Below are 25,908 nucleotides of genomic sequence, written 5' to 3' on the forward strand. Positions count from 1 at the left end.
TAAAAATATTGGCTTAGAAAAAATTAAGAGGGGCAGGAGGTTGATCTCCAGAACTCCAAAACAGGGTGGGTAATTGGGGGAAATAGTGGTCATATTTGCAGGTCCGGATCTATAACTTTTGGATCCCCTGCAACTAAATTTGCATGTCCTCTCCCCAGAGCCCAGCCATGTATGTTTGCGACATTAATAAGTCTTATAGTGCTAGTTTTTTTTTTTTTCAGTTTCTTGGGCCGTCGGTCCCCCCAAGGCCGTGTCCCCCCCGCCCGCACTGCGGGGTCTGCATATTTGGATTCAGGGTTGTCATTTTAAAAAATGACATTTTTTACAACATTTTACAGAAACGATTGATACAATCAGTATTGATAGTGTTGTAAAAGAATTTCCGTTGATGAAAAGTAGAAAATTTTAGGTTAAGAAGAAAAAATCTTTTCAAGTATAAAAAAAATGTATCTATCAGGAAATTTATGATCATATTTTTTTCTGCTTCTTCTTTTTGATAAAAGGTTTAAGAAATACTACCAGTATACACAATTTTAGATCATGTTTTAAATGTTTTTATCTAGGGAAAATATTATCTCTCATAATGCAATAATTTTTGAAAAATATTTATTAGAATTTTTCGATCAACAGTTGAAGTTTCCAGTTGAAGTAAGATTATTAAGCATGTCGTTTTTTTTTGCGTGTTTGGAGGGGGTGGGGGTGGGGGACATATAGTAGGACGATGTGAAAGGGGCGGCAAATTTGGTGCCTGCCCCGGGCGGCAGAAACCTACGCTACGCCACCGATCATAAAGATATATTTAATTATTCTTGAAAATTCATCAACCTTCCGCCTATTCATTCACAACGACACATTATTATTATTTTTTTTTTTGGAGAATGAACCACTGGATTTGTTGGCTACCCTCGAAAAAAATAACATCTTTAAAAATTTTAATACCGTGTCGAAAAACTAATTTAAACAAAAAATTCGCTGTCAACGTACAAAAGGAAATTAAAAAAAAAAAAAAAAAAATTTGCAGGAAAAAAAAAAGCTATTGCTGTTATTTGTTTGAATTTCCAATGACTGCGATTTAAAAAGAACAGAAGCACGAAAAATGAACATGAACAGGAGAAACAACAGTGAGAATACAAAAGAACACGGGTTATTGCTCCAAATCGTAGCTTTGTAGGTACAGAAAGTAAGTACAGAAACGAATTAAATGCAGCAGGTACATGAAATGTAACTGCAATTCAAATAACATTAATTGACATTTTCATTTTTAGTCGAAAAATAGAATCACACGTAAATATATTGCCTGGGGAAAGTAATTTTTTTTTTCATTTTATCATTTTGTTGTACTTAAGCTTTGTTGTTTGTACAACAGCTTTGTTGTACAAATTTGTTTATTTGGTTTCCACTGAGAATAGAGCACGACGAAGCGTCTAACTTGAACATTTCGCCATTGTTTGTGTGGAATGCAAAACGCGTTTCTTCAAATTTCTCAAAAACTCATTTCTGCAGATACTGCTCTTTACTTCCCCACGTCAGAGTAAAGTAGAATAGAAAGAACAAGAAGCAAATATCAAGGACTGATCCAGAAAATAGTCAAGGAAGGGGTGATTGATTTCAGATACATACTCTTTTATAAATTTCCAAACCTCCGCCCCCTAACATCACGGAAGATCTTCTCAAATTAAGGGTTTTTAAAAAAATTTTATTTTGTAACTTGCATTTCTAAGAAAAGACTTAAAAAGTATCCTATCATTACTCTTTTTGGACTTCAATTCAAAAAAACTTTCGAATGGAGAGCCCCAGAACTCCATCATATATCATCTAAGATAGTAGATAAGTCTACGATAGTAAAATCGAGTTTTTGGAACTTCAAAAAACTTCCAGTGCAAACTTCCGATCCCTATCACTAAAGTGCTAAAAGATGTGCTACAATTACGGTTTCAAGACTATAATTCTGAAAAAATTCCGAGAGAGAGTTTTTTTTTTGTATCATTATTCGTTTAAAATTATGTTTTTCGAACTTCATATGCCGAAATTGAGTTCCTGCATATCGGCTCGATGAGGGGGCGATCGTCCCTCCCTTGCATCCGTCCTTGACACACATTGATTGTTATCAGTTTGAAGAAAAAAAGAAACTTTTTTTTTATAAGCTGTAAGAAATGGTATGTATTCAAACCTTAGATAATCTGGTTACAAATTATGCTACTGTGACGGAAACATAGAGCAAGTATTACTCTCCGGAGGGAGCGTGTTCACTGCTCAAGTTGCACAAAACGTGTGAAAAAGATTTACCAAAGTCATATGATAATTAAAAAGAAATACGACAAAACTAAGTATCTTATACAAATCAACTTATACAAATACAATTATACAAATTAAGTTATACAAATACAAGTAACTAAAAAAAAAATAAATAAAATAAAAAACCCGACTGAGTCGCAATTGTAGAATCAAGAGCGAAATTCTTTTGAAAGTCTTATGCTATTAAAAATCAATTTCAAGTATTTTATTTGCGAACAAATAGAAACTGGCAACGGATAAAAACTTTAAATCATTGCGTTTAATTTCTTTGTAATCATGCGTAGTGGAGAGTAGGGACTTTGTGTCCACACCTCATCACATCAACGCGCCTAAGCGCCAGAAGAAGAAGAAGAAGAATTTCTTTGTGGGCCAACAATGAATTCGGTGGGCCGTGGTAGCCTGATCGGTAAGGCATTGGACTCGGGGCCGGAGGGACTCGGGTTCGATCCTCGCTGGTCGAAGACCCACCGTCGTCATTAAAGGGGACTGGGCGACGTTAAATATGCTCGTGGTCTCAATGTCCTCCAAGTGAGACGATACCTCTGGGGGTGCTAGTACCAGGTAGCTATTAGCTCTTGGACTAGTTCTAAATTCTCATTAACTGTTCGATCCGGTGATGGTGCTGCCATCTATCGGTATATAAAATAATGGAGGCAAGGCACTTAGTATGCAGTCCTCGACATAAATACAGTTGAAGTCAGTTGTGACTCTTGAATAGAATAGAATAGAATGAATTCGGTGATCAATCGCGTGAATGGGGCCGTGGTAGCCCGATCGGTAGAGTGTCGGATTCGGGACCGGAGGGTCCCGGGTTCGAACCTCGATGGTCGAAGACCCACCGTCGTCATTAAAGGGGACTGGGCGACGCTAAATATGCTCGTGGTCTCAATGTCCTCCAAGTGAAACGATACCTCTGGGGGTGCTAGTGCTAGGTAGTTATTAAGCGCTTATCACACCGATGCAACTTTTCACCCGATTCCCTCCAATACCGGACTAGTCCAATATACCTCAGATGCTTCGGCCAAGTGCAGTGGCGCCGACTCCATGGGGCTTGAGGGGGCCCGAGCCCCCTCAATAGTTTGTTTTGGGGGGCAGAGCCCCCTCAATAATTTAAGAACATTATTTGTCATATTGTGGTTTCTAAAATCACAAAATTATGTTGGTATTTTTTACTTTTCTTGTTTGAAGATAGTTACATTGTAAAATACATTCAGTAATGCATTAAAACAAATAACTATTGCTGTAGTAAGCAGGTTAATTGAAAACGAGTGGTGTGAATAAGGATAGTGTTACGGTGCTGAGAGCACTCATAGAATTTGTCCCAGTGCGCAAACCTTCAGATGAAGTCTGTCGTCGGCGGCTATCTCATCTAAATAAGTGTTGCTGATCTGGAAAAAATATATCAGGGTTTGATTTGCATATTTAATGGAAGGCGTGATAGTTTTCTTCAATTATTAGAGTTAATGAAGTTATCTGTTTATTAACTTTTTTAACTCTATTAAAGCATTAATTTTGAGACATTATTTTTATTTAATGAACTCTGAGCCTTATTCAAAGCAAGCTTAAATTAGTTATTTCACTTTTAGTAATCAAAGTGCGACATCAATCTTTTATGCTTTATTCTTTTAATGATAGTTTAGATTTATTTAAATATCATTTCAATCTTTTCAGAGCTATATATTCACTGCTAATAGACTAAAAGTATAATTATTACTGTAAATTAAATTAGCTTTTCACAAAAATACCATTTTTTCTTTTTTTTTTCAAAGCCAAAAAATGTGTCGTCTTGTCGATTTTCTCAGAGTGTCGATTTACCGAGAGTCGAGTTTTTGGGGTTCTAATGTTGATCATGTGACTCTAAAATGCTTAAAAAACTTTAAAACTCACTATTTTTTATCTAAAATTTAGAAAATTTCAACTGGCAAGGCCCCCGTTATGGTACCCTCTCCCCAATAGTTGTTTTGAATCGGTGCCACTGGGAGTGCCTTTCCATGCAACTCAAGTGCACTACCTTGTATAGTGCCCGTAGCCTAGCTATGGTACTGCACGTCTCCCCACCATAGACATGGGAACCGGTTCGCTCTCGCTCACTTAACTAGATGGATCAGCCTACCGAAGTTCGGAGGGGAAAATGATTCTCCCTAGGAGTAGACGCGGCAGACATTGTGAGGGCAAATACAGTAGAACCTCTCAATATAGTACAGTAAAAATAGGGGTCGGACCCAAACATCCAAAAAAAAAAAAAGCTAAACCTGGTGCAAATTGTTTATTACCCTCCCAATAAGAACAGGTAAAAAGTCCCACCCCATTGTGCGTCGGGTTTTGGAATGGGGGGCATCTAAAAATTGCAGTTTTGGGTATTTTTTCAGAATTTTTAGAATACATTTAAAGTGAGAATATTATGTTATACTAAATTTAAAAGCATAAAATTAAAGGTGTTTGACCCCCAAGAGGGATGACAAAACCCACAAATGCTACAGAGCCCCCCTATCCCCGTAAAGCGAAGCAGTACCCCCGAACCCCCCTCCATACATTTCATATGGAAACATTATTTTATGCTAAGAAAATTGTTAGAAATCAAGTGTGTCCATTTTCCAAGAGCGATGGTGCACCTCCTCTCAAAGCTACAATACCCCCCCCCCCTCTGCCAAATAAAATAAATCCTCACCCCCCCTCCACCTTTTATTTCAAGTAGAAGTATTATTTCATGCAAATCTAAAATGCATAAATCAGGACTGTCCACCCCATAAGAACAGTAGCTCACGTCCCAAAACGAAATTATGTACTAAAATATTATCCTCCCCCCACCCCCTCTGATGGTGCACATTTGATTAAATGGCCAGAAAAATAACGCTGAACTGTTTTTTGCTTTCAAATGATTTCTCCTAAGCTTGTAACAAAAAGTTTTCGTTATCAAGATGTTTTTTGGAATCTAGATCCTCAGCAAAATCGTTATTGTTACAGCTATGTCTAACACAGTTTGTGCATATAATTGAACACTTCAGTCTACTTTCAGACTTTTCAAACATTCAATATATCCAATGAACCCCTCAGAGCAAGCACAAGATTTGAGACGCAGAAAGTCTTCTAGAGCAGAAGGCTTGTCTGTTGTAATAGGACTTCATTTATATTTCTGTGGTGCTTTCTTTACACCCATCAAAAATGACACTAGCTTTCCCATACTTACAAGTGACCTACACGCTGCATTGCTGGCATATTTCCTTGAAACTTACATATAATTATCAAAAATATGTTCAAGCGGGTATCTTCCTTCTATTACATATGAGGCAGTGAGAAGCAAAGGGCAAAATTAAAAATTTGGAGATAACCAGTACAAATGGTTGGTGAACCTCTCCTATATCTTGGGGCAAGAAATGGTCCTAGTAGACCTGGTAGTTGCTTCTATACAGCATGATTTAGAAAAAAAAATCAATGAAAGTCTACCTAGGATCTTATCTTTAAACGCGTTTTATTCAAAACTTGAAAATGTCCACTTACATCCCTTTGCTTCTCACTGCCTCATTTATGACACCAGCTGTTCGTTCTGTGATTTTGGATGAACCTTTTGCTTCAGATAATAGTACTTTAACGATACAGGATTTCTTTCCTTCTGAAACCAGATTCATCGAATACTGATGGAGGATCAGCGCATAACTCGTACCAGAAGTTTTTAGCAATTTGTTATTCCATCTTTACTGTTCATACCATTCGGTGTAAAAGATGGTTTGGGCTTACACATCTTTACAGATAGTAACTACTCTCGTAACAGAAGCTAAAGACATAACTGCTTACCTCCTTTACAAAGAAATGCCACAAAATTGTTTGACTTCAATATGATTTGATGTTACTACCCGAACGTTAAAGGTCTTATCGCAATTCACCTTATCATCAGCGAGCAATACCCATACCAACTTGAGAGGGAAGAAACTTCTGGGGCTTTAGAAACGGATTGAGATTTCCAAACTGAGAAACAAAAAGGTGTAAATATTTAGCATTCTATTGATGTATTGCTCATTGCTCTCATCAAGACTTGTTCTATCGTTGAATCACTACAGGTTCTAGACCACCTGAATTTGTCACTGCGTTAGATCGATGGATAGCTGATGTTTGATGTGATCAAATTTTTTTTTATCGCATAATGTACTCAAAAGTTTCAGATAGAGTTGCAAGTATATGTCCGTATATTTAGCATAATTCACATAACCAGCTGCGTAAAAGAGAGGTAGCTTGGTGTTTGCAAATGAGAACCCCCACCGACTTAGAGGGTGCAGAATTGCAGCATTGCCCGTCTCATTATTGGCAATTCCGGTTTGTCCCACCCTTACGGTGATGGCAAAAGATTGTAGAAAAGTTGAAGTAAGTTAAACAAGAAGAAGTAGGGAAACTTTGGTCAATTTGGACTTTTTTTATGCTGCACAGGAATTTTTTTTTTCCAGCGCTCTAAACAGTTTAATAACTCCAGTCATAAATAATTTGGTTACTGAGCTCGCTTAGATCTTTTAGAATTATCATTCTGACATTACCATATCATTGTGAGGCATTTTGTACTTCGGAAAAGTTTAAGTCAAGGAAATTTTTTCGTGAACTTCACTGCAAATGTGCACTCACTGTGATTTTGGAATGTAAATTCAGGGTCCCCCCCCCCTCAAAGCGATGGCGCACCCCTTAAGTGTGACGGAGTACCGATCAAGAATAAAAGTTCTCAATAAAGAAAGAAATACCCCTTGAAAAAACTGCCTTAAAAATTCCAATGACGCAAAGCTGCTCCATGGACACCCCCCCCCCCCCGCCTGTATACCCCGGTTAATTAGATTTTTTTTATGTGAGAGTTTATTGTTTTACTATTATAGAGTGGTTTCTGCGAGGTTTCAGAATTTTTTTTAAGTAATAGAAATTATTTTTATTTAAATAGAGGATTATTTCGTCTCCCCCCCCCCCCTTCCCCCCAAAACCCGACGCGCAAAGTGCTGGGACTTTTTACCCCTTCTTGCTGGAAGGGTAAGAAGTAATTTGCAACAGGTTTCACTTTTTTTTTTGGATGTTTGGGTTTGGCCATTTTTTGGCCTAATTTTACTGTACTAATAAGGGACACTAAGGGGACCGAAAATTTTCACCCTTAAATAGAGGTGTCCCTTCTTCGGAGGTATATGAAATGATTAGATATTAATTCAGAATAATTTCGTAATAAACATGAACTATTAACATTTAAGATAAAATGATAAAATGATTTATGTATACTGAATAAATTCAAAACCATTCAAATTTCAAAATTTATTCTTTAAATAATTAAAATTTAATCAAAAATTTGATTATCCTAAAGTTTTGGAAGATACATGAACTATTTTGAAGTAATTTCGTACATGAATTTATTTGATTTCATGCAATTTAAAATTCAATACAGTATAAATTTCAATCAGTGTTCACACCTCAAGTTTTTTTCACAAAGCTATTCGTGGGCCGTTGACTATCCATCGGCTGTTAGCCTACTTGAATAAAGTGCTCAGAGAGAAAATGAACAGGCATATAAATTTTAGCAAGACTTTTAGAATACGTCAGTATACGTTCATGTCAACCTTTCTCCAATTGAGTTAAAGACTCAAATTCCAGTAAATTCAATACTTTGTATGCATTAATTTTTGTATGTTTTCTCTGTAACTGTCCCTTAAATAGAGTGTCCCTTATTCAGAGGCAAATACATGAAGCTCCCAATGACCAGAAAAAATTTCCCTTAAATAGAGGTGTCCCTTATTTGGAGGTGTCCCTTAGAGGAGGTACTACTGTATATTGGTGGTTGAACACCATTTGCTTCATTTCTCAGCTTTTTTCAGGTGGATGAAACTCAATCATGCCGACTTCGTGTTCAGCATTTAAGTGTACGAATAGAGCAAAGAAAGGAAGCAATGTATCTTTTTACAGATAAGAGTGAGTTTGTATTTAGAAGCGTAGAATTTAGTTTGAGCTACTATAAGGTTAAATAATCAACAGGAGTAAAAATATTGTAACGCATACTACTATTTGATAGGAAAAATAAAGGAGGGCTGACGAAACCGACTAAGGATAGTGTTAAAATTTGCTCAGAAACAGAAAAGTGTATCCGTAAGTATATTAACAAAGGTTTACCAAAAATGTGTGTGTGGTCAAAATAAGAACCAAAATTGTCAATTTAGTGGTAGCCAATTTTACTTGCATTTCATTATTTAAAGAGATCAATCATGGCAATGATGATAAAGATAGGGAGCATACACTTCAACTAATAAAATTACTTGCAAACCAATATGTTAAAACTAGATGTAGCCATATTTCTAAGAATCTCAATTGTAAGCGTAGTAGAATCAGACAAAAATTAACAAAAACTCTTTAATAACGATTAAATTATGCGTTAAGTGTAAAATAGCATAAATAAACTTATACCAAACAGCATTTTATTTTAATTTTGCTTGAAGTAAAACATGAACAATTACTAAGTTAACATATAAGCTGATTACGTATAGTTTTATGCAATTTACTAGCTTTTAGAACAATATAACGACCCTAAAGCAGAATACTTTACGATGTTCTGCAACGTAAAATCATTTGACCAAAATTGTTCTGCAAGTATTTCAAGCATTGTACGCGAAAAAACGCGACATTTTCCACAAATTGGGTGGCAAAAATCAAAATCGTTTCATAAAGGAGTTGTTTTTTTTTTTTTTTAACTGGACTGTTGTTATTTATTTCTGTGGAAATGAAATATTTTCGGAAACATCACAGCTTTCAACCAAATGACTAATTAAAGAGCACAGAATTTGGAAAATTAGTTGATCATGAAAACTATAAAATCAAAAAAACTTTAACAAGATGTCAAACTTAAACCGATTGAGATTTTACAAAAATAGTTCATGTGCTTTCCAAAATGCATAGAAAGAGCAAAGATACAAAATTTTATAAAAATTCGAACCTAGGTGTCAAACCACATTTTTTTTGGTTAATTTTACATGGCATGAAGGAGCAATTAAAATAATGTTACTAAATAAAGAAATTACTGAAATAATAAATAGAATGAGTCGAGGTTGGGTTGCATATAATAAAACACTTCCAAACAATTGAAATATTTTTTGGATGCAAAAGGATTGAAATCTCAAACAACACACGCAATTTCCGGCGGTGGACGTGTTTCAATGTTGGCATGTTTCCAAAACATAAGTGTATGGCGGAAATTGTAATAGTGAAGATCGATTGTGAAAGTCCCCAAAGGATTAATCAAATTCAACATAGCGAGCTTTCCGCCAAATTATCGTAATTTGAGATAATTTTAGATTTTCTTTTCATTTTAAGAAGTTCAGTTTCTATAGATTCTCTGCACCGCAATTTTTGCAGATTTTCGACACCGCGGTTTCTGCAGATTTTCAATGAAATTTGCAGAATTTCTGCAGAAAATTTGTCAATTTTCCTTTCACATTTGAACAGAATTGTTCTGCTGCTCAGGCATATGTTCTGCGACGTACGTCGCAAATTTAGTAGTATTCTGCTTTGGGGTATAACGATAACTAATGCTTCAACTTTAAGTTTGAAAGATACTAGGAAACCATACGATAGTGTAATAACGAAAAAATATTGATGATTTAGTAGCAATGGAAAGAGCTAAGTACATCATGTGTCTAGATTCGTAAATTTTTTGCCTTCGTGTCCCCGTAACCGAAATATGAAGTTTGTAGTTCTCTCGTAATTTTAAGAAAAGTTTAAATTTAGCAAGTTTCAGTGAGAAATAGATAACATTTTTCACACGCATGCAGGCAGATACCGCTCGAAAACTAAAGTCTTTTGTATTTTTAAGGACAAAAAACTTTTAGATCAATCAAAAAATAGCGTTGAAAAGTTGTCACCATTAAAACCTGCACGTAATAGAGAATTAATAGCAAATTTTCGTGTTTTATCAACAATTTAGTTGCAAGTGTTACATATTATTTTATTTCATAATATTTGTTATTGATTCTGATCCGAAAGTGGATGTGAGATTTACAAATCTATGTACCTTATGCCATTTTTGTTCAATAAAAATATTTTGTAAATTTTACTTCTTGCAATTTAAAGTACATATTCTGATTACGAGTAATTAAACATGTTATCATGACTTTAAAAGCCATTCAATATCAATTTTGATTTCTTAAATTTATAATTTATTACCAACCAAAAGTACATATAAATTTACCCATGAATTGCAAATTTTATGCAGTAAACTTCACAGATATATCCGAGTTTATTTAAAATCCCTTTATTTGAAAATATGCGAGAATTCACACAAAATACGAGATGCAGCGTAAAAAATCCTCGTAGTGATTAAAACTGACTTATCCGTTACCCAAAAATTAATTTTTCGTTAAAGACAAAAGTATACTTTAATGTTTCGCATAATTCCGAATGACGAATGAGTTACAAAGTAAGAAGATGCGAAATCTATTTTCTGTTTTGAAATTACCTCCAATAGTTAATTTCGAACAGAAAAATTATTTTGAGGATTTTTTTTTTTCAAATTGAAAAAAAAAATCTTTCACTGAAAGTACTATTTTAAAACAGAAAAATCCCAGAAAATTGCGGAAAACGAACCGATAGTAAGCTTATGTGATGCGCGGTGTAAAGTTCTTGCCCTACCAATGGCGGACGATCGCTGGTTGAAAAGGAATCACTTTTCTACCACAGGATGATCCATCTAGTTAAGAGAGCGCGAGCGAACCGTTTTCCATGTCTATGCTCCCCACAAAATGGAACTGTAAAATTATCCCTCACTTAAGGCAAGTGACATGATCTAATTGAAGCAGAAAATTTGTGTACCAATTTTTAGATTGTCTTACTTTGAAAACGCCCTGTCACATATGTTTGTTTGTATAAATTATACACACCAGAAAATATGTAAGTTGGCATTTTCAAGGCACAAAAATCTGAATTTTTTCGGGGGGGGGGGGGCTCCGTGCTTTAACATACTCCCTAAACCCCAGTGACATCCGGCCCCCCCCAATAATTTTTCCAAGTCGGCGCCCCTGGCCAAGTGAGACGTCATCATTTCTATTATCCGCCCGCGACGCGAATTTAGTCCAAGATTATAGCTTCCGAGCAATAAAGTTGGGTAGAGTTGGTCTTTCGACCAATAGGAAAGCATCTGAGTGCACGGGCAAATCCAACATGGCTGACTGCTTGAATCCGAAGTAGAAGACTAAGAAATTTATTAAATAATGGACTTTATTAGCGAGATAAAATGTCTATGGGATGTTAAAAGTCCCTTGTACTGCATGAAGATTTATAGGATATGGTTAATGAGGGAGTATTTTCAAGGAATTGATAATCAGCGATTGCCGAAAGCATGCATACTCCTTACACACGGTAAAGATATCCTTTTCGATGTTTATTTATTTGCTTGATATAGTGCGTTAAAGAAAAATCTTAAATGCTGTGATACCTTTAGTTTTATTGTTGTTCGTGCTGAAATTTCGCCTGTAAATTTGGCTAATTCTTACATTAATTCGTAGTTTTGGTTAAAGGTACATTGGCGACAGTACCGGTACATATCGACGCCAAATGATTGTTTACATTTTACTGAATCCTTGTCAAATTACTGGAAAAAATAACAATTATCTTAATTTGATTATTTGCCGTATTATTTCTCATAGTGCGTATGTGCGAAATGTAAAACTGTTTACATAAAACAGTATCATATAAAAAGTAGGCTGATGCTTGATACATAATTTTTATATTAAATGTTTGTAAAATAGTTTTTGAGGTGCTCTAGAATAGTGAGAAATTTTTAATTTCATAAGATTCAAAAACAACTTTTCATTTTGCAGTGCTAATAAATCAGTATTAATCCTGCTTGCAAATAATTATCATTTTGTCTTGCTTTTAGTGTTAAAAAAAAATTAAAATTAATCTATGTTATTGCTTTATCATGATTTAAAAGTGAGTTTCTGAATCATTTTGTAAGAGAGCTGTACATAATTTTTGCTTCTCAGTTACAAGGATCCCTTTCAGCCATTCATCTGTGCAAATGAATGAAGAAGGATATGAGAAAGACCTTTTAGTGAAATCTTACCATTAAACGCTAGCTGGTTTGTCGATATTGACAGGTTAAATAAATTAAATTATCTGTCATATTGGTTAACTTGCTGGTTAATCTTTTCATCCTTTGAGTTCCGGTGCCAAAGTAATTCGAAGAAAACCAAAAGTCACTGAGGCATTTACAATTGTAATAGTTCAGTTGGTGATGGCTATGTTTTAATTCAAGAAAAAAAAAACAAGTTTTTCCCATTTGAAGAGAATTCATTGCATTTGGCCAAGAAGAAATGAAGATTTGAACCCAAGCATCATTACTTTGAAAAACCTAGAAATGTATTCCCTCTACCAATTTTTATTACGATTTCATAGTATTTTTTTTATTCTGTTCTTTTATTATATTTTATGCTATTTTTTTAACGAATAGTTCTTTACCTGAGTAAAGCATGATTGGAACATTTGCTATAGTTTTTATATTTAAAATAAACATTGTTATTCAATTTGGTGTACTTGCTGTTCATGTCATTACTTTGCGAATATGTTAACAATGTTGCACCAATTATTTGGGAACTATTCGGTTTCCGGCTATTTTTTTTTAACAATCCGGTATCTGATCCAGCCAGCCCACACCGTACGGGATATCTGACAGATTTTTGCAGGATATCCAGTAGTTAATCTGATATTGATATGGGGGTTATCCGGTATATATGTGAGGATTATCCGGTATGAAGTGGGGTTTGATGGAAAATTTTCAATTAAATGGGATGATGTAATAACTTTTCATGTTTCCTTCATCAAGTTTTGCCTTTAGTAGTTAAGATAATAATTTGCATTTTTTAAGACTCTACCTGAATTTTTTGAACACAGTAAGATTTCTTAAAGTTAATTTTTTAATTATGAGTTTATTAATTTCTTTTTTAAAAAATAAACATTTTTAGCACAACTCTTAATGATGTATTTTAGATGTTAATTTGCATTTTTTATGACTATGCAGGGGAAAAAGGGGCACATGTGTACATGGCATGTTTTACTAAGATAACCTCAAGCAAAAAATATTTAAAATTCTCAAAATATGACAGTACCAGTCCTACCTCTTGGTGACATAATCTTTGTTTTAGCGGGTGTTGTATATAATTTTACCAATATGTCTTTTCCTTGTAAAAACATATTTTAAACTAATTATGGAGCTAAACTTAGCTGTTGCAAACCATTATATGAACATGCAAGTGAATTTATGACATAACTTTTTAAATTGAATCAACTTCTTTTGAAAGTCAACTGTAAGGTAGATAAGATGTGGTACTTGTGAATATAACATCTTCCTGCATATGTGAACACTTTCCATACCTCTTCCATAATACCTGTACCTCAGAGCCAGACTGATGTAAGTCCAAAAATTGTGATTTTCAATTCGTTCATTATTATATTGTACGTAGAATCCTATTCATTCCGCATCGAGCCATGTGAATGAAATTCTAAAAAAAAAATTATATTAATTTGAATTTTTAGCATCTTGAATTCAAATTATGTTTTTCGCAATCACGAGCGTGTGTGTGTATGAATGCGCGTGTGTGTTTGTGTAGGCGCATGTATGTGGGTGTAGGTATATGTGTATGTATGCATGTGTGTGCGTGTTGTGTATGCAGTGCTGTGTGTGTAGGAGTTCGTGTGTGTGTATGTAGGCATTTGTGTCTGTGTTGAGCGCATGTTCAATCTTTTGCATGCGGCAGACAAAAGTTTTTCCTCTCGCCTCTAAAGTTACAATTATATGACTTACGTTGTTCTGACCTGAGGTACAGATATTAATATTAGGGTAGTATTAGGGTTGAAAACACTACGTGCTGGTGTCGGAGTACAACTAGTTTTGGGATACAGGAGTCAAAGGACCTAAAATGTTTTCAAAAAATTTTGTGTACAAGCATGGAGAAAGAAAATCATTGAATTAGTAATTTAAACTTTTTCATTTTGTAAAATTTTTGACCTGAATAGGGAAAAAATAATCTTTTACTAATAATAAAGATGAAAGTCTGTGTCTGTCTCTGGATCTCTGTACGTCTGTTACGCACATAGCGCCTAGACCGCTCGGCTGATTTTTATGAAATTTGGCGCAGAATTAGTTTGTAGCATAGGGGTGAGCACCTCGAAGAAATTTTTCGAAAATTCCATTTTGTTCTTTTACTATTCCAATGGTAAGAATATTTTACCAAGGAAATTATCATAACCTGGACAAATAAATTTCCAATTTATCATAACATGGAACCGTAACATTTGAGAGCAAATGAACACAGCAAATTGGCGAGAAATTCATCATCCATTATTTGTAAATATACAGGCAAACCAAACCACCTTTTATTTTTCTACTACTGGCAAAGCCGTGCCAGTACCGGTATTCAATAAAGTAAGACAAAAAGGATGAAAATAAGGAATTTCTGCCGAAGCTGCTGAGTGTGAGTACGACTAATTTTGGGGGTGCAGGAGTCGGAGTTGGAGGCCCTAAAATTTTCTCTAGCATTTCTTTGTAAAAAAAAAAAAAAAAAGATGGAAGTAATGAATTTCTGCCACAGCTGGGGAGTCGGATTACGACTAATTGTATGGTACAGGAGTCAGAATTGGTAGCTAGGCATTTCCCTTCAATTCCGCAGCATTAGTAAAACCATTTGCATTTCATATTCCTTGCATTTTGGTTCAGTCATGTTTATCTCTTGTGTCAATATTCAGGTCTACGAGATATGGCATTTCAATTTTAGTGATAGCTTTTTTATCTATTCCTTGATACCAAAAATTGAGAATGTATTCAAAATCTGCACAAATCCCCACCCCCCCCTTAATTTTTTTAGGTGATAAAAAATAATGTTTTCTGTCATTCTGAATGTTAAAAATTTTTCAGTTGTTCAAAAAATACTTTTAAAATAGTTAAATTGACAAATACCTTTTCTATATACATGTTCATCACCAAGAACTTTTTCCAACTGTTTGTTTGAAGCAAATTCACCTTTAAGTTAGGGATTTATCTTTGCCTTAAATTTTCCCTTAGAGGCTAATGTTACATTCCTTTGATGCGTAAAAAATGGAACAAAATATATTTCAAATCAAAAAGTAAAATCTGGAAATGAGGTGTGCTCGCTGAAATTTTTCAAACAGCAAGTTTGTTCAAATCTGACTATTCGCTCAAAAGTTATGTGTGTGGGGGGGGGGGGGGCAGCAGATTTCTAAATGTATTCTGTGGGAAAAAAAGCCTTTTTGTTATTATAAAATTGATGTAAAATTAATTTACTTCAGCTGTTAGTCTTTAGTTAATTAAACCTACATTAATAGCACTTTTTTAGGAAAATTTTAAATTCAATAAATTTCTTCTGCATTTCTGCGCACAAACGAGGTGAAAAAAAAAATCATGGAACTAAATTATAAAAGCCATTTTTCATAAGGCATTATTTTGAATCTGCATAGGGAAAAATTAATAACCAAACAAATGAAGACAAAAAAGACAATTTTTATGCAGTTAAAATTTAGCACCTTTTTTTACTTGAAAGTGAACAATGACAAGATTTTTATTGAAAAAAGGAAGGAAGTAAAAAAATAGCATACGGAACAAAAAAAAAATGTATCAAAATAAAGTCCTTTTTTTCAAACATTATTTACTAAAACTATCGGCGATGAAACAAGTAAAAAAAAAGCCCGCATGAAGAGATAAAAACTTATTTTAGCAAACCAAGTATTTGTTTTGAGAGCAGACGATCCGAACTTTTACGGCAACCCACAATAGAAGGCTGTGCACAATAGTAACGATGACGTCATGGTTTAGAAACAAGTCTGAGCTCTGCCAGTGTTGGTATAGAGGATAGCTCGAACTTCAGCGTTGCTTGGACTTGTCTCATGTTGGATCGTGTGATAAGCGCGTTAGCTCCTAGACTAGTTCTAAATTCTCACTAACTGTTCCATCCGGTGATGGTACTGCCATCTATCGGTATATAAAGTAATGGAGGCAAGGCACTTAGTATGCAGTCCTCGACATAAATACAGTTGTAGTCAGTTGTGACTCTGAATAGGAATAGGAATAGGAATCGCGTGAATAAAGGCTTAGCTGTTATTAAAATCTGCTTCAAAAATACGTTATAATTCTAATTCTATGTAACATGGAAGTTCCAAAAGCATTCTATCAGACGCGAAAAAAAAACTTTTGATTTTTGGTATTAAATTTTAAAATTTTTAAATATGTTTTCACTGCAAAAATCACGAAAAACCTTTTAGAGGGTTTTTAATTAATATCTTCGTTAATTAATGTCGTCCGAAGATGCAACCTAGCTAAGAGCACATTCGATCAACTCTTCTTTTGAACAAATATTTTATTTTTCCAAAATCGGTCCATCCGTTTAGGCGCTAGAGTCTCACAGACAGACACACAGATAAAAAGATGCACAGATACACAGACAAACAGTTACACAGACACGTCAAACTTATAACCCCCTTCCTTTGTGTGTCGGGGGTTAAAAAAAGGCTAAAATCGCAAAACGCGATGTAGTTCTGATTTTTAATATGTTGTTTGGGTCAGTTAGGGTAGTGTAAAACTAAGTTTGCAGTTTTCAAAAACCTGAGCTCGCTGCGTAGTTCGCGAAAAACTGCGAAAATTTCGATTTTCTTTTACAACTCCTAAACTATCCAGCTTTTTATTTTAAATGTAAATAACCATTTTAAAGAACATTAAATTTTGAACAATTTAAGCGGAAGTGGCGTTCTGTACGACCAATAGCTTAGGAGATATCGTACTTAGAAAATTGGCTATTTTTGGCGAAAAATAAAAGAAATATGCTTCGATCATATCCCACGCCAAATATGGACATGAATTCCCACTCTAATTAAAAAAACCTGGGCATACTTTTACAGTACATTTAATTGGATTTCATTTAAGCCAAAAACGAAGTCTGTAGATTCAGTAGTTCTTTAACAATTGCAAATAGACAAATAATCGGAAAATTCGATTTTTGATGAAATGAGACAAAACACTTTTCAAGACAAAATGGACGATCCTATGCTAAAAAAAATTGACAAAGAGTGATATAATAAGACTCTAATGTGTGCTTATATAAGTTATGTGTGATGGCAAAACAGAGCGGTTAAAAAAAAAATAAATAGGCCAATAGTTGACAGCTCTATGCAGGTAACGCAAACATTACTTCCCCTACGTATCTATGCCTTTAACATTGATGCATTTTCGGCCGTATTTCATTTTTCGACTCGAAAGTTGCCTACCGAGTTTCATTTTGAATAGAGAATAATTTTGGCATCAGACGAATTTGTAATGACAGTCAATTTTCAAAGACGGACGAGCAGAGAAACAAAGAATAATTGAAAATGAAAGTTCACTCATTCTTTTTGCAAAAGCAAATGAAACTATCCAGGTTCATCATATCAAATATAAAGCTTTAGCTGGAAACCTAGAATGAAAAATGTACCCCCTGTACACTTTAAGCGTAATATTATTGAATGTTTACACTTATTGGAAAATCATTCAAGTAGAAGGTATTTAAAATAGGGATGTACCTAGAAACATTAATCAAAATGCTTCCATTTTTTCACTTAGCAGGTCTCGATTTCTGCGCAAAAAATGCTCGCGTTATTTACATGAGATGTGAAAAATGAAATGAATTCAAAGGATTTTTATGTACACTAAAAGAAACTTCACGGTTTTGCGAATCAATACATTTTTGTCTGAGCATACTTGTGTGATGAACAGGTTGTAATGAAACTAAAGCAGAGCCTGAAAGAACTAATCTATAGCTGTAACATATTAAACAGTTCAACTGTGTGCTTCTTCGGTGAGTTTAATGAATTATGTTCATGTTTAACTTTATTGGAGAACTGGAATGACTCTGGGGCATTTTTACTGTCTTCGGATATGTCAGAACGTTTGCGCGCTAGCGCAATATTATTTATTTGACTTCTCAACATCAGAGTGCTCCTTAAGAAACGCTTTTCCAAATCGTGTAATAAACGACACCTCAATGACCAGTTGTTCCCTAGGTTGGGACTTGAGAGCATTGAAGAAAAAAAATAATTAGAGAAACTGATTGAAACATTATCCGAACCGCCATCGAAAAATGTACATCTCAGCAGATCGTGATCGATGATGAAGAGGATGTGGTCTATTTTTTTGACTGTTTTTGTCTCAAACATTCAAAATATTTCGTTCCAGAAAAGTGCCAAAGTCCAGTCAATTTGTATTCAGCTTTATTATAAATTTTTTTTTTAACAGAGGAAAAATGGAATACCTCTTAGATTCGTACTTTTTCTTCATGCAGTTAGTGGATGTGACACCACATCTTCCCATGTCTGGATAAGAAAAACAAAACTGTGCGCTGTTTTCCAAACCAACTGGTATAAGATTGACCAGGCCATCATAGCTTTCCTTCCTGAAGTGAGTCCTGAAGCTTTAGTCGAAACTGTAGAGATGGAGCTAGTTGCTCTGTATAGAAATGAGGCATCTCCCGATATCTCGCGACAGTATTCAGTTCCACTGTTCCTCAAAGAAGCATGCAATGCAACTGTGAACCGTCTTTGTTAGTCTTCAACCAAAAGAGTAGTTTCATTGCATTCGTATCGCAAGTACCGACGAGTAAACAAATGGTTGGCAGAGGAAAAGGATGCCTCAAAGCGGAGTTGGTCGAAGACCAACATAATTTTTGAGATTGGTTCGTCACCAATTACCACATTAAACGATCCAGCCTCACCCGTCCTTTTCAGATTTTTCTCATTTTAGTGAAAGATTACATATATGGGAGTACGCTATTGTTGCAGTACTGATTTTAGCTGCTCAGCTTTGTGCAATCTGCCATTTGAAAAAACTGACCACAACAACTTGGCCTTTCTAATCGACGAAAATGAAAAAAAAAAAAAAAAAAAAAAAAAAAAAACCAATCAAATGGAAAAAATCGACCTATCATTACCTTCTTTTTTCAGTTCGGGAGTAAGATCGTATTCTTCAAATACACCATTAAAACCAGGACATTAAATGTAGTTAATTTTTAAGATAAAACTAACATGTAAATACAGTTTCACCCTTTTGAAATCATTCTGTTTTTTTACTTCCTTTTACAAAAAAGGAAGTATTGTATTCGCGAAAAAATTTTCACTCAAAAATCGCCCTTAATTTCCATTTTGCTCACCCCCAAATGAATGTTGAGTTTTTTTTTCGATTCGACCACATGCGGAAAAGTGCCTAAGAATGTATAGACACGCGAAATATCCATTTTGACCATCACCGAGGTAATTACAACGACTTTTCTCGTGACGTCTGTATGTATGTGCGTATGTGTGTATGTGCGTATGTGCGTATGTGCGTATGTATCTCGCATAACTCAAAAATGGTATGTCCTAGAAAGTTGAAATTTGGTACATAGACTCGTAGTGGGGTCTAGTTGTGCACCTCCTATTTTGGTTGCATTCGGGTGTTTCTAAAGGGGTCTTTTGCACCTTTTTTGGGGGAAATCATTGTTAATTTCGATGCAAACACAAGTGGTGTTATAATTTCGCGGTCACTTGGCGATATATCGCCAGTCTTTTGGTTGCCAAGTTTTGTCGCCAACTTGGCGAAAAATTTGGCGATTTTTTTTTTTTTTTAAATCTGCTTTCAATGTGGCCATTGCTAGTGATATTTAAAGAGTTAGAGAGAGAATCCCATTAAAATTGCAATAATAGGGAAATAGCATTAAATTGGTGTAAAAGGAAGTCATGTGATGCACACATCAGCTCGTTTTCTTTTGTCCATTGGATGGCTCAGTTGACAAATCGATTAACTTCACTTTTTAAAAAAATCCTCATTTCTGCTTTAATAGTGCTTAATCAATATTTAGAATGTGAATTTATATTAAACTTTTGGTTCAGTACATTTCTGATCCTGCGATGACAGAAAATGTAACACGAGGGCCCATTCACTCCTATGGATAACACCATCTTCTTCCTCACTTTTCTCGACTTTTTGTTTTATGGAGTTAATCGATATGGCAAGTGAAGCATCCATATCTCTCTTATTCTAATAGGAAGTGTTTTGCACTGAAAGTCTTTTGTTCAAAAATATTATATATTCAAAATCAAACTCGGTAGATAACTTTCCAGTAGAAAAATGAAGCACAGATGAAAATTCATCAATGTTAAAGGCATAGATACGTAGGGGAAGGATTGTATGCGTTACTTGCATAGGGCTGTTAATCACTAATTTATTTAAGTTTTCTATAACCGCCGTGTTTTGTCAGCACACCTAAATTACATAAAAACACATTAGAGCCGTATTATATCATTCTATGCCCCCTTTTTTAGAATGGGATCTTCCATATATTCTTGAAGTGTTTTGTCTCATTTCATCAAAAATTGAATTTTCCGATTATTTGTCTGTTTTGCAACTATGAAAAAACTATTGAATCTATAGACTTCGTTTCCGACTTAAATGAAAGCTAATTAAATGTACTATAACAGTATGCTCAGTTTTTTCTTCAATTAGAGTCGGAATTCATGTCCATATTTGTCGTGGAATGTGATCAAAGCATGTTTTATTTATTTTTCGCCAAAAATGGCCAGTTTTTGAAGTACGATATCTCCTAAACTATTGATCGTACAGAACGTCACTTGAGCTGAAATTGTTCAACATTTAATTTGCTTTATATTGGGCTACATTTAAAATCAAAAGTTGGATAGTTTAGGAGTTATAAAATAAAAACTGAAAAAAGTCCGAAATTTTCGCAGTTTTTCACGAATTACGCAGGGAGCACAGGTTTTTGAAAACTGCAAACTTACATTACCCTAACGGACCCAAAAAACATATTAAAAAATCAGAAGTACATCGCACCTTGCGATTTTAATGTCTAATATGACTTGACTATTTGTGTATCGGGGGTTAAAAAGAAATTTTGACATTTTTATTTATTTAAGCTGACAGACATTCACTTACTTTCTTTTCAATTGCAGCATTAAGTCCAGCCAACTTCATCCTCCTCTGACATAAATAGCAAGTGGAGATCATAAGGAAACTGAAGAAAACGAACAGCAACCTAAAAATTAAACGTACACAGAGAAAATGTCATTTTATTATTCTTTTTTTCAGAAATTTTGTTTTTCAAACAACCATTAACTGTTAGTTCGTTTTAAGTGTAATTCAGTGAATTTTTTAGAACGTGGTCACATTTATTAAAATGCTCGTAGTAATCATATTTGTACATTAAGTATAAAATGTTTAGAAAGAAATTTATCTAAATATTTAAAGTACCACGGAAATATAAGTTCGTTTCTTGAGGCACCTGGGGCCCTGCCCCTTATCCTCTGGTGTGGTATGTTGAAATTTCCCCGGTTGGGGACATGGCTTTATTTTGGCGCAGAAGATGGTTGCGTGGATGTATGAGAGATGTGGCTTCCTCTAACGGGAGTACCATAATGGTTAGCCGAAGGCTCTTCAAAGTAAATTTCAACTGAAGTTCTTCTTTATTTAAATAAGTTTAAGTTTTTTTTCGCTTCCTACATATTCTTTTAAGTTTTATACTTTTTTCCCCCGTGGGGGATTTCTAGGCTATTTGAATGAATAAAAATAAAATAAAATTAAGACAATGATAAAATGTTGATAAGAAATTTAAAAAGAAAATAGTGAAATGAAAATAGATAGGAGCATGCTCCCAGCCAGAGTGTAGCACAATAACTAGAGTCGAAACGAGGTATTAACCCGAAATATTTAAAGTAACCGACATGAATTAACGAATTAAGTATAAATCGAAATGGATATAACACAATCGAGAAAAGATATTTATTTACTTATTAATATATAAGGTAGGCGAGGGGATTAAGGCCTGTCGGCTAATAAGGCCTAAACAACAAAAATTCAATTTGAAATGTTTGTATCCACTCAAGGACGCACTCTTAGGTAGCTAATACTTATAGATGGCACTTCATACTGGTCGCGACATGTTGTTCATTTGTTGCGACTAGTGCGACGCGATTCGTTTGCGCAGAGCGGTTGTGCAACACGAATAACAAAAAATCGTCGGACTGAATGCTAAATAATTTTTGTAATATTGCACTTTTAGATATAGTTTTGCACTCCAGTTTTCTGTTGGCAATGCTTCAATCGATTTTTGACGTCTGAATTATACATATAAACCAATTACTGCACTTTTGTATACTTCTTTGTACACGATGTTAGCGGCTAATAAGGCCTACCAAATTTGATCGTAGGCCTTATTACTTTGTTTTTGCAACAATGTTTGTCAGTTTTACATCTTATTTTAAATCTTCCTAAATATATAATGGATGTTGATAAGTAGTTACGTCTATTTTCTAATTGGTTCAGTGTTATAGTAGCACCTTAAGAAGACTTCTGAAAAGTTTTACTACGGTTCTAGTTCAGACGATGAAAAAGATAATGTGCGGCTCAATCCATTAAAAGTACAGCATTTCAAAAGCTTTTTCCTACACCAGAAAAAAAAAAAAAAAAGGAATCGTCTTCAAAATTGCTCTAAAAAGTGAAAAATAATTTTATTCTTTAAACACCATCCATAGTACTTTTAAACATAATTTTTGGAGTTGGCGCAAAAACAAAAAGTAAAATCCAGTGTAACCATGCTTCGTTCATATTTTTTTCAGAAAATCATTCAAAGTTAGGAACGAAACATTTATATCGTTACTCAAATATGCTGTTATCAATGCACAATGTATGTAGTAGTGAAGAAACTAGGCCTGGTTAAATTCATAGCTGTAGTTGAGTTATGGCTGTGAATGATCTTATCTAACGTTTTTGCGTCAACTTCAAAAATTATGTTTAAAAGTATTATCGATGGTGTTTAAAGAATAAAATTATTTTTCACATTTTAGAACTATTTTGAAGTCGGTTTTATTTTTTTTTTCAATTTTTTTTTATTTCATTCTTTTTAGTGTAAATGTAGATATTTCAGTAAAAGTAAGAAGTTACCATCACAAAACTTTACCTTATTTTTTTCAAAAAAATGCTCCATACTAAAAAAAAAAAAAAAAAACTATAAGCACGCCTTAAACTTTAAGCGATTGGCACTAAAAAATTATCTTTGTTCCTCTCTGGGATTCATTTGTGTGTTAATTGAATTATAACCATTTAAATATCCCTAACTAATTTGCATTTCACAGCATACCAGTTGCTTGTGATGCAATCCTGTATAGTTGAGGCAAACATAACCTGGTAGTAATGTGAAGGCTTAGCAGATCCTGATCACTGCATCAACTCGCTTCCAGGTTAGCTTTACCACCACTATGGACCAATGTCACTGAAGAAACTTGATGCTTGCTTCAGAGAAGCCTTTATTCAAAATTATCATTACAATTACTGTTAATGTTACTGTTTTATGGCACCAAACTTTTATAACAATGGATTTCATATCATTTTAATCATTTAATAGGGAAATTGCATAAAATTTATTGTTTTTTGCCCATAATTTTTTCCTGAAAAACAAATATAGTCAAACAAAGTAATGGGACCTAAGTTGCGCCATCCCATATCCATTAAAAAAAGAATCATCAAAATCGGTTCACTAGGTGAGAGTTGTAAGTGAAAAAAAAAAAAAACATACATGCGGTATGAATTGACAACCGCCTCCTTTTTGAAGTCGGTTAAAAAGTCATTAATTATCAGAGACTCTCAGTCATCAAAGACTTGTTTGACAGAAACAAGAAAGAGAAGAAAATAAAAAAGACGTAAACCCTAAATGAAGGAAAGTAATGATAAAGAAAACTATGCTATTTGGTACTGTCACACACTTGTGAGAGGATAAGATGACTCATATGAGACTGTATCTAGAATTTAGCTAGTGTGACACCGATGCATAAGGAATGCGTCGGTGTGATAGTCTGTGACAAAGATAATTTTGAGTACTCTGACGGTTGATAAACAAAGAATTGTTTGATCATTTTGAAGACTATTCGCAAGATCAATGCATATATATATATATATATATATATATATATATATATATATATATATATATATATATATATATATATATATATATATATATATATATATATTATATATACAGTCCAGTCACATAAATTGAACATGTGTCAAAAGCCAGAATAACCACCTTTCGCAGAGCGGACTGCTGCGAGACGTGCAGGAAGAGAGTCACTTAGGTCCCTGAAGGCTCGATTGGGTTTAAGTCAGGTGAGTTTGCTGAACAGGGGAGGACGGTAAACTTATCCTAGTGCTCTTCGAACCACGCACGTACACTGGCAGCTGTATGGCACTTCGCATTGTCCTGCTGGAAGATGCCATCATCCTGAGGAAAAACAATGCACATGTAGGGGTGGACATGGTCCGCAAGGACAGATGCGTACTTGTATTGATCCATCGTGCCGTCCACAATGATCAGTGAACCCAGAGAATGCCAGGAAAACATTCCCCAGACCATAATGCTCCCGCTTCCAGCTTGGACAGTTCCGGCAACGGTTGCAGGGTGGTTCCTTTCAGAGGTTTCACGCCTTATACGCCAACGTCCATCTGTCCGATGGAGCATAAAACGCGATTCATCTGAAAACGCTACCTGTCGCCAGTCAGTGGACGTCCAGCTGCTGTACTGGCGTGCAAATTCCAGCCTTCGTCGTCGATGAACAGCAGCCAGCATAGGTGCACGAACCAGGCGTCTGCTTCAGAGGCCCAGACGCAGCAATGTTCGCTGAATAGTAGTCTGGGAGACACTTTTTTTAGCCCCTTGGTTCATTTTGGTGGTCAGTTGCTCAACGGTAGCCCGTCTATCTGCCCGAACGCATCTCCGCAACCGTCGTTCGCCTCTGTCATCTATGGCCCGTGGTGCACCACATTTGCCACGTCGCGGATTTTGGACAGTCCCATTTTGCTATGCACGGTACACTTTTACCACGGCGGCACGCGAACAGTTCACAAACTCAGCCGTTTCGGAAATGCTTCCACCCTTGGCCAGAAAGCCAATGATCATGCCCTTTTGGACGTCGGCTAAATCGCTTCGTTTCTGTATTACGCCAACGATTGAAATGTTTTCCGAGGCCCTCACACACCCTTTATATACGCTCAACTGCACTGTGCTGCCACCTGCCTTGTGTGATTGGTTATTTAACTCTGACGTGGAAAGTACGTGGTGGTCACATTAATGTGACTGGACTGTATATATATATATATATATATATATATATATATATATATATATATATATATATATATATATATATATTGATCTCAATTATCAATGTTAGAAACTTATTTTGAGTATTTAAGAGTGTTAAAGTTCTTAAGTCTTATCCTATCATAGTATAATGAGGCCTAATGATGACAAGGTTTTAAAAAAATATATTATTTCATGCTTATTTTCAGCAAAACTTGTGAGTTTTTGTTACTTTCTTGTAGTAATTGATCTGAATGTTTAATTAATGTTGCAATTTGTTGATTCGGATGCATATTTTTTATTTTGTTTCAAATCTTCCTTAGGTAAACCTTATTACCCGAATCTACCTTATTTTTTCTTTTTATGTCATCAATTATTTCATTTATTGCAAAATGATCAACACTTTATTTCTACCCGAAGAGCGTTTTTGTGTGAAAAAGTATATGTATATGGGATA

General features: G+C 34.8%; 1 protein-coding gene across 3 annotated transcripts in view; it reads right to left on the minus strand.

Moving 5' to 3' along the window:
• LOC129217464 (uncharacterized) overlaps positions 1 to 25,908 on the minus strand; it is a 287,483-nt gene that overhangs the window by 21,478 nt on the left and 240,097 nt on the right. For all 3 annotated transcript variants that reach the window (XM_054851768.1, XM_054851767.1, XM_054851765.1), the window contains exon 2: positions 21,254 to 21,353. In XM_054851768.1, the coding sequence (XP_054707743.1) occupies positions 21,254 to 21,325 (72 nt within the window). In that variant the 5' untranslated portion in view covers positions 21,326 to 21,353. The remainder of the gene's footprint in view (positions 1 to 21,253; positions 21,354 to 25,908) is intronic.

Source organism: Uloborus diversus, chromosome 2, assembly GCF_026930045.1.
Source record: "Uloborus diversus isolate 005 chromosome 2, Udiv.v.3.1, whole genome shotgun sequence".
Classification (NCBI taxonomy): domain Eukaryota; kingdom Metazoa; phylum Arthropoda; class Arachnida; order Araneae; family Uloboridae; genus Uloborus; species Uloborus diversus.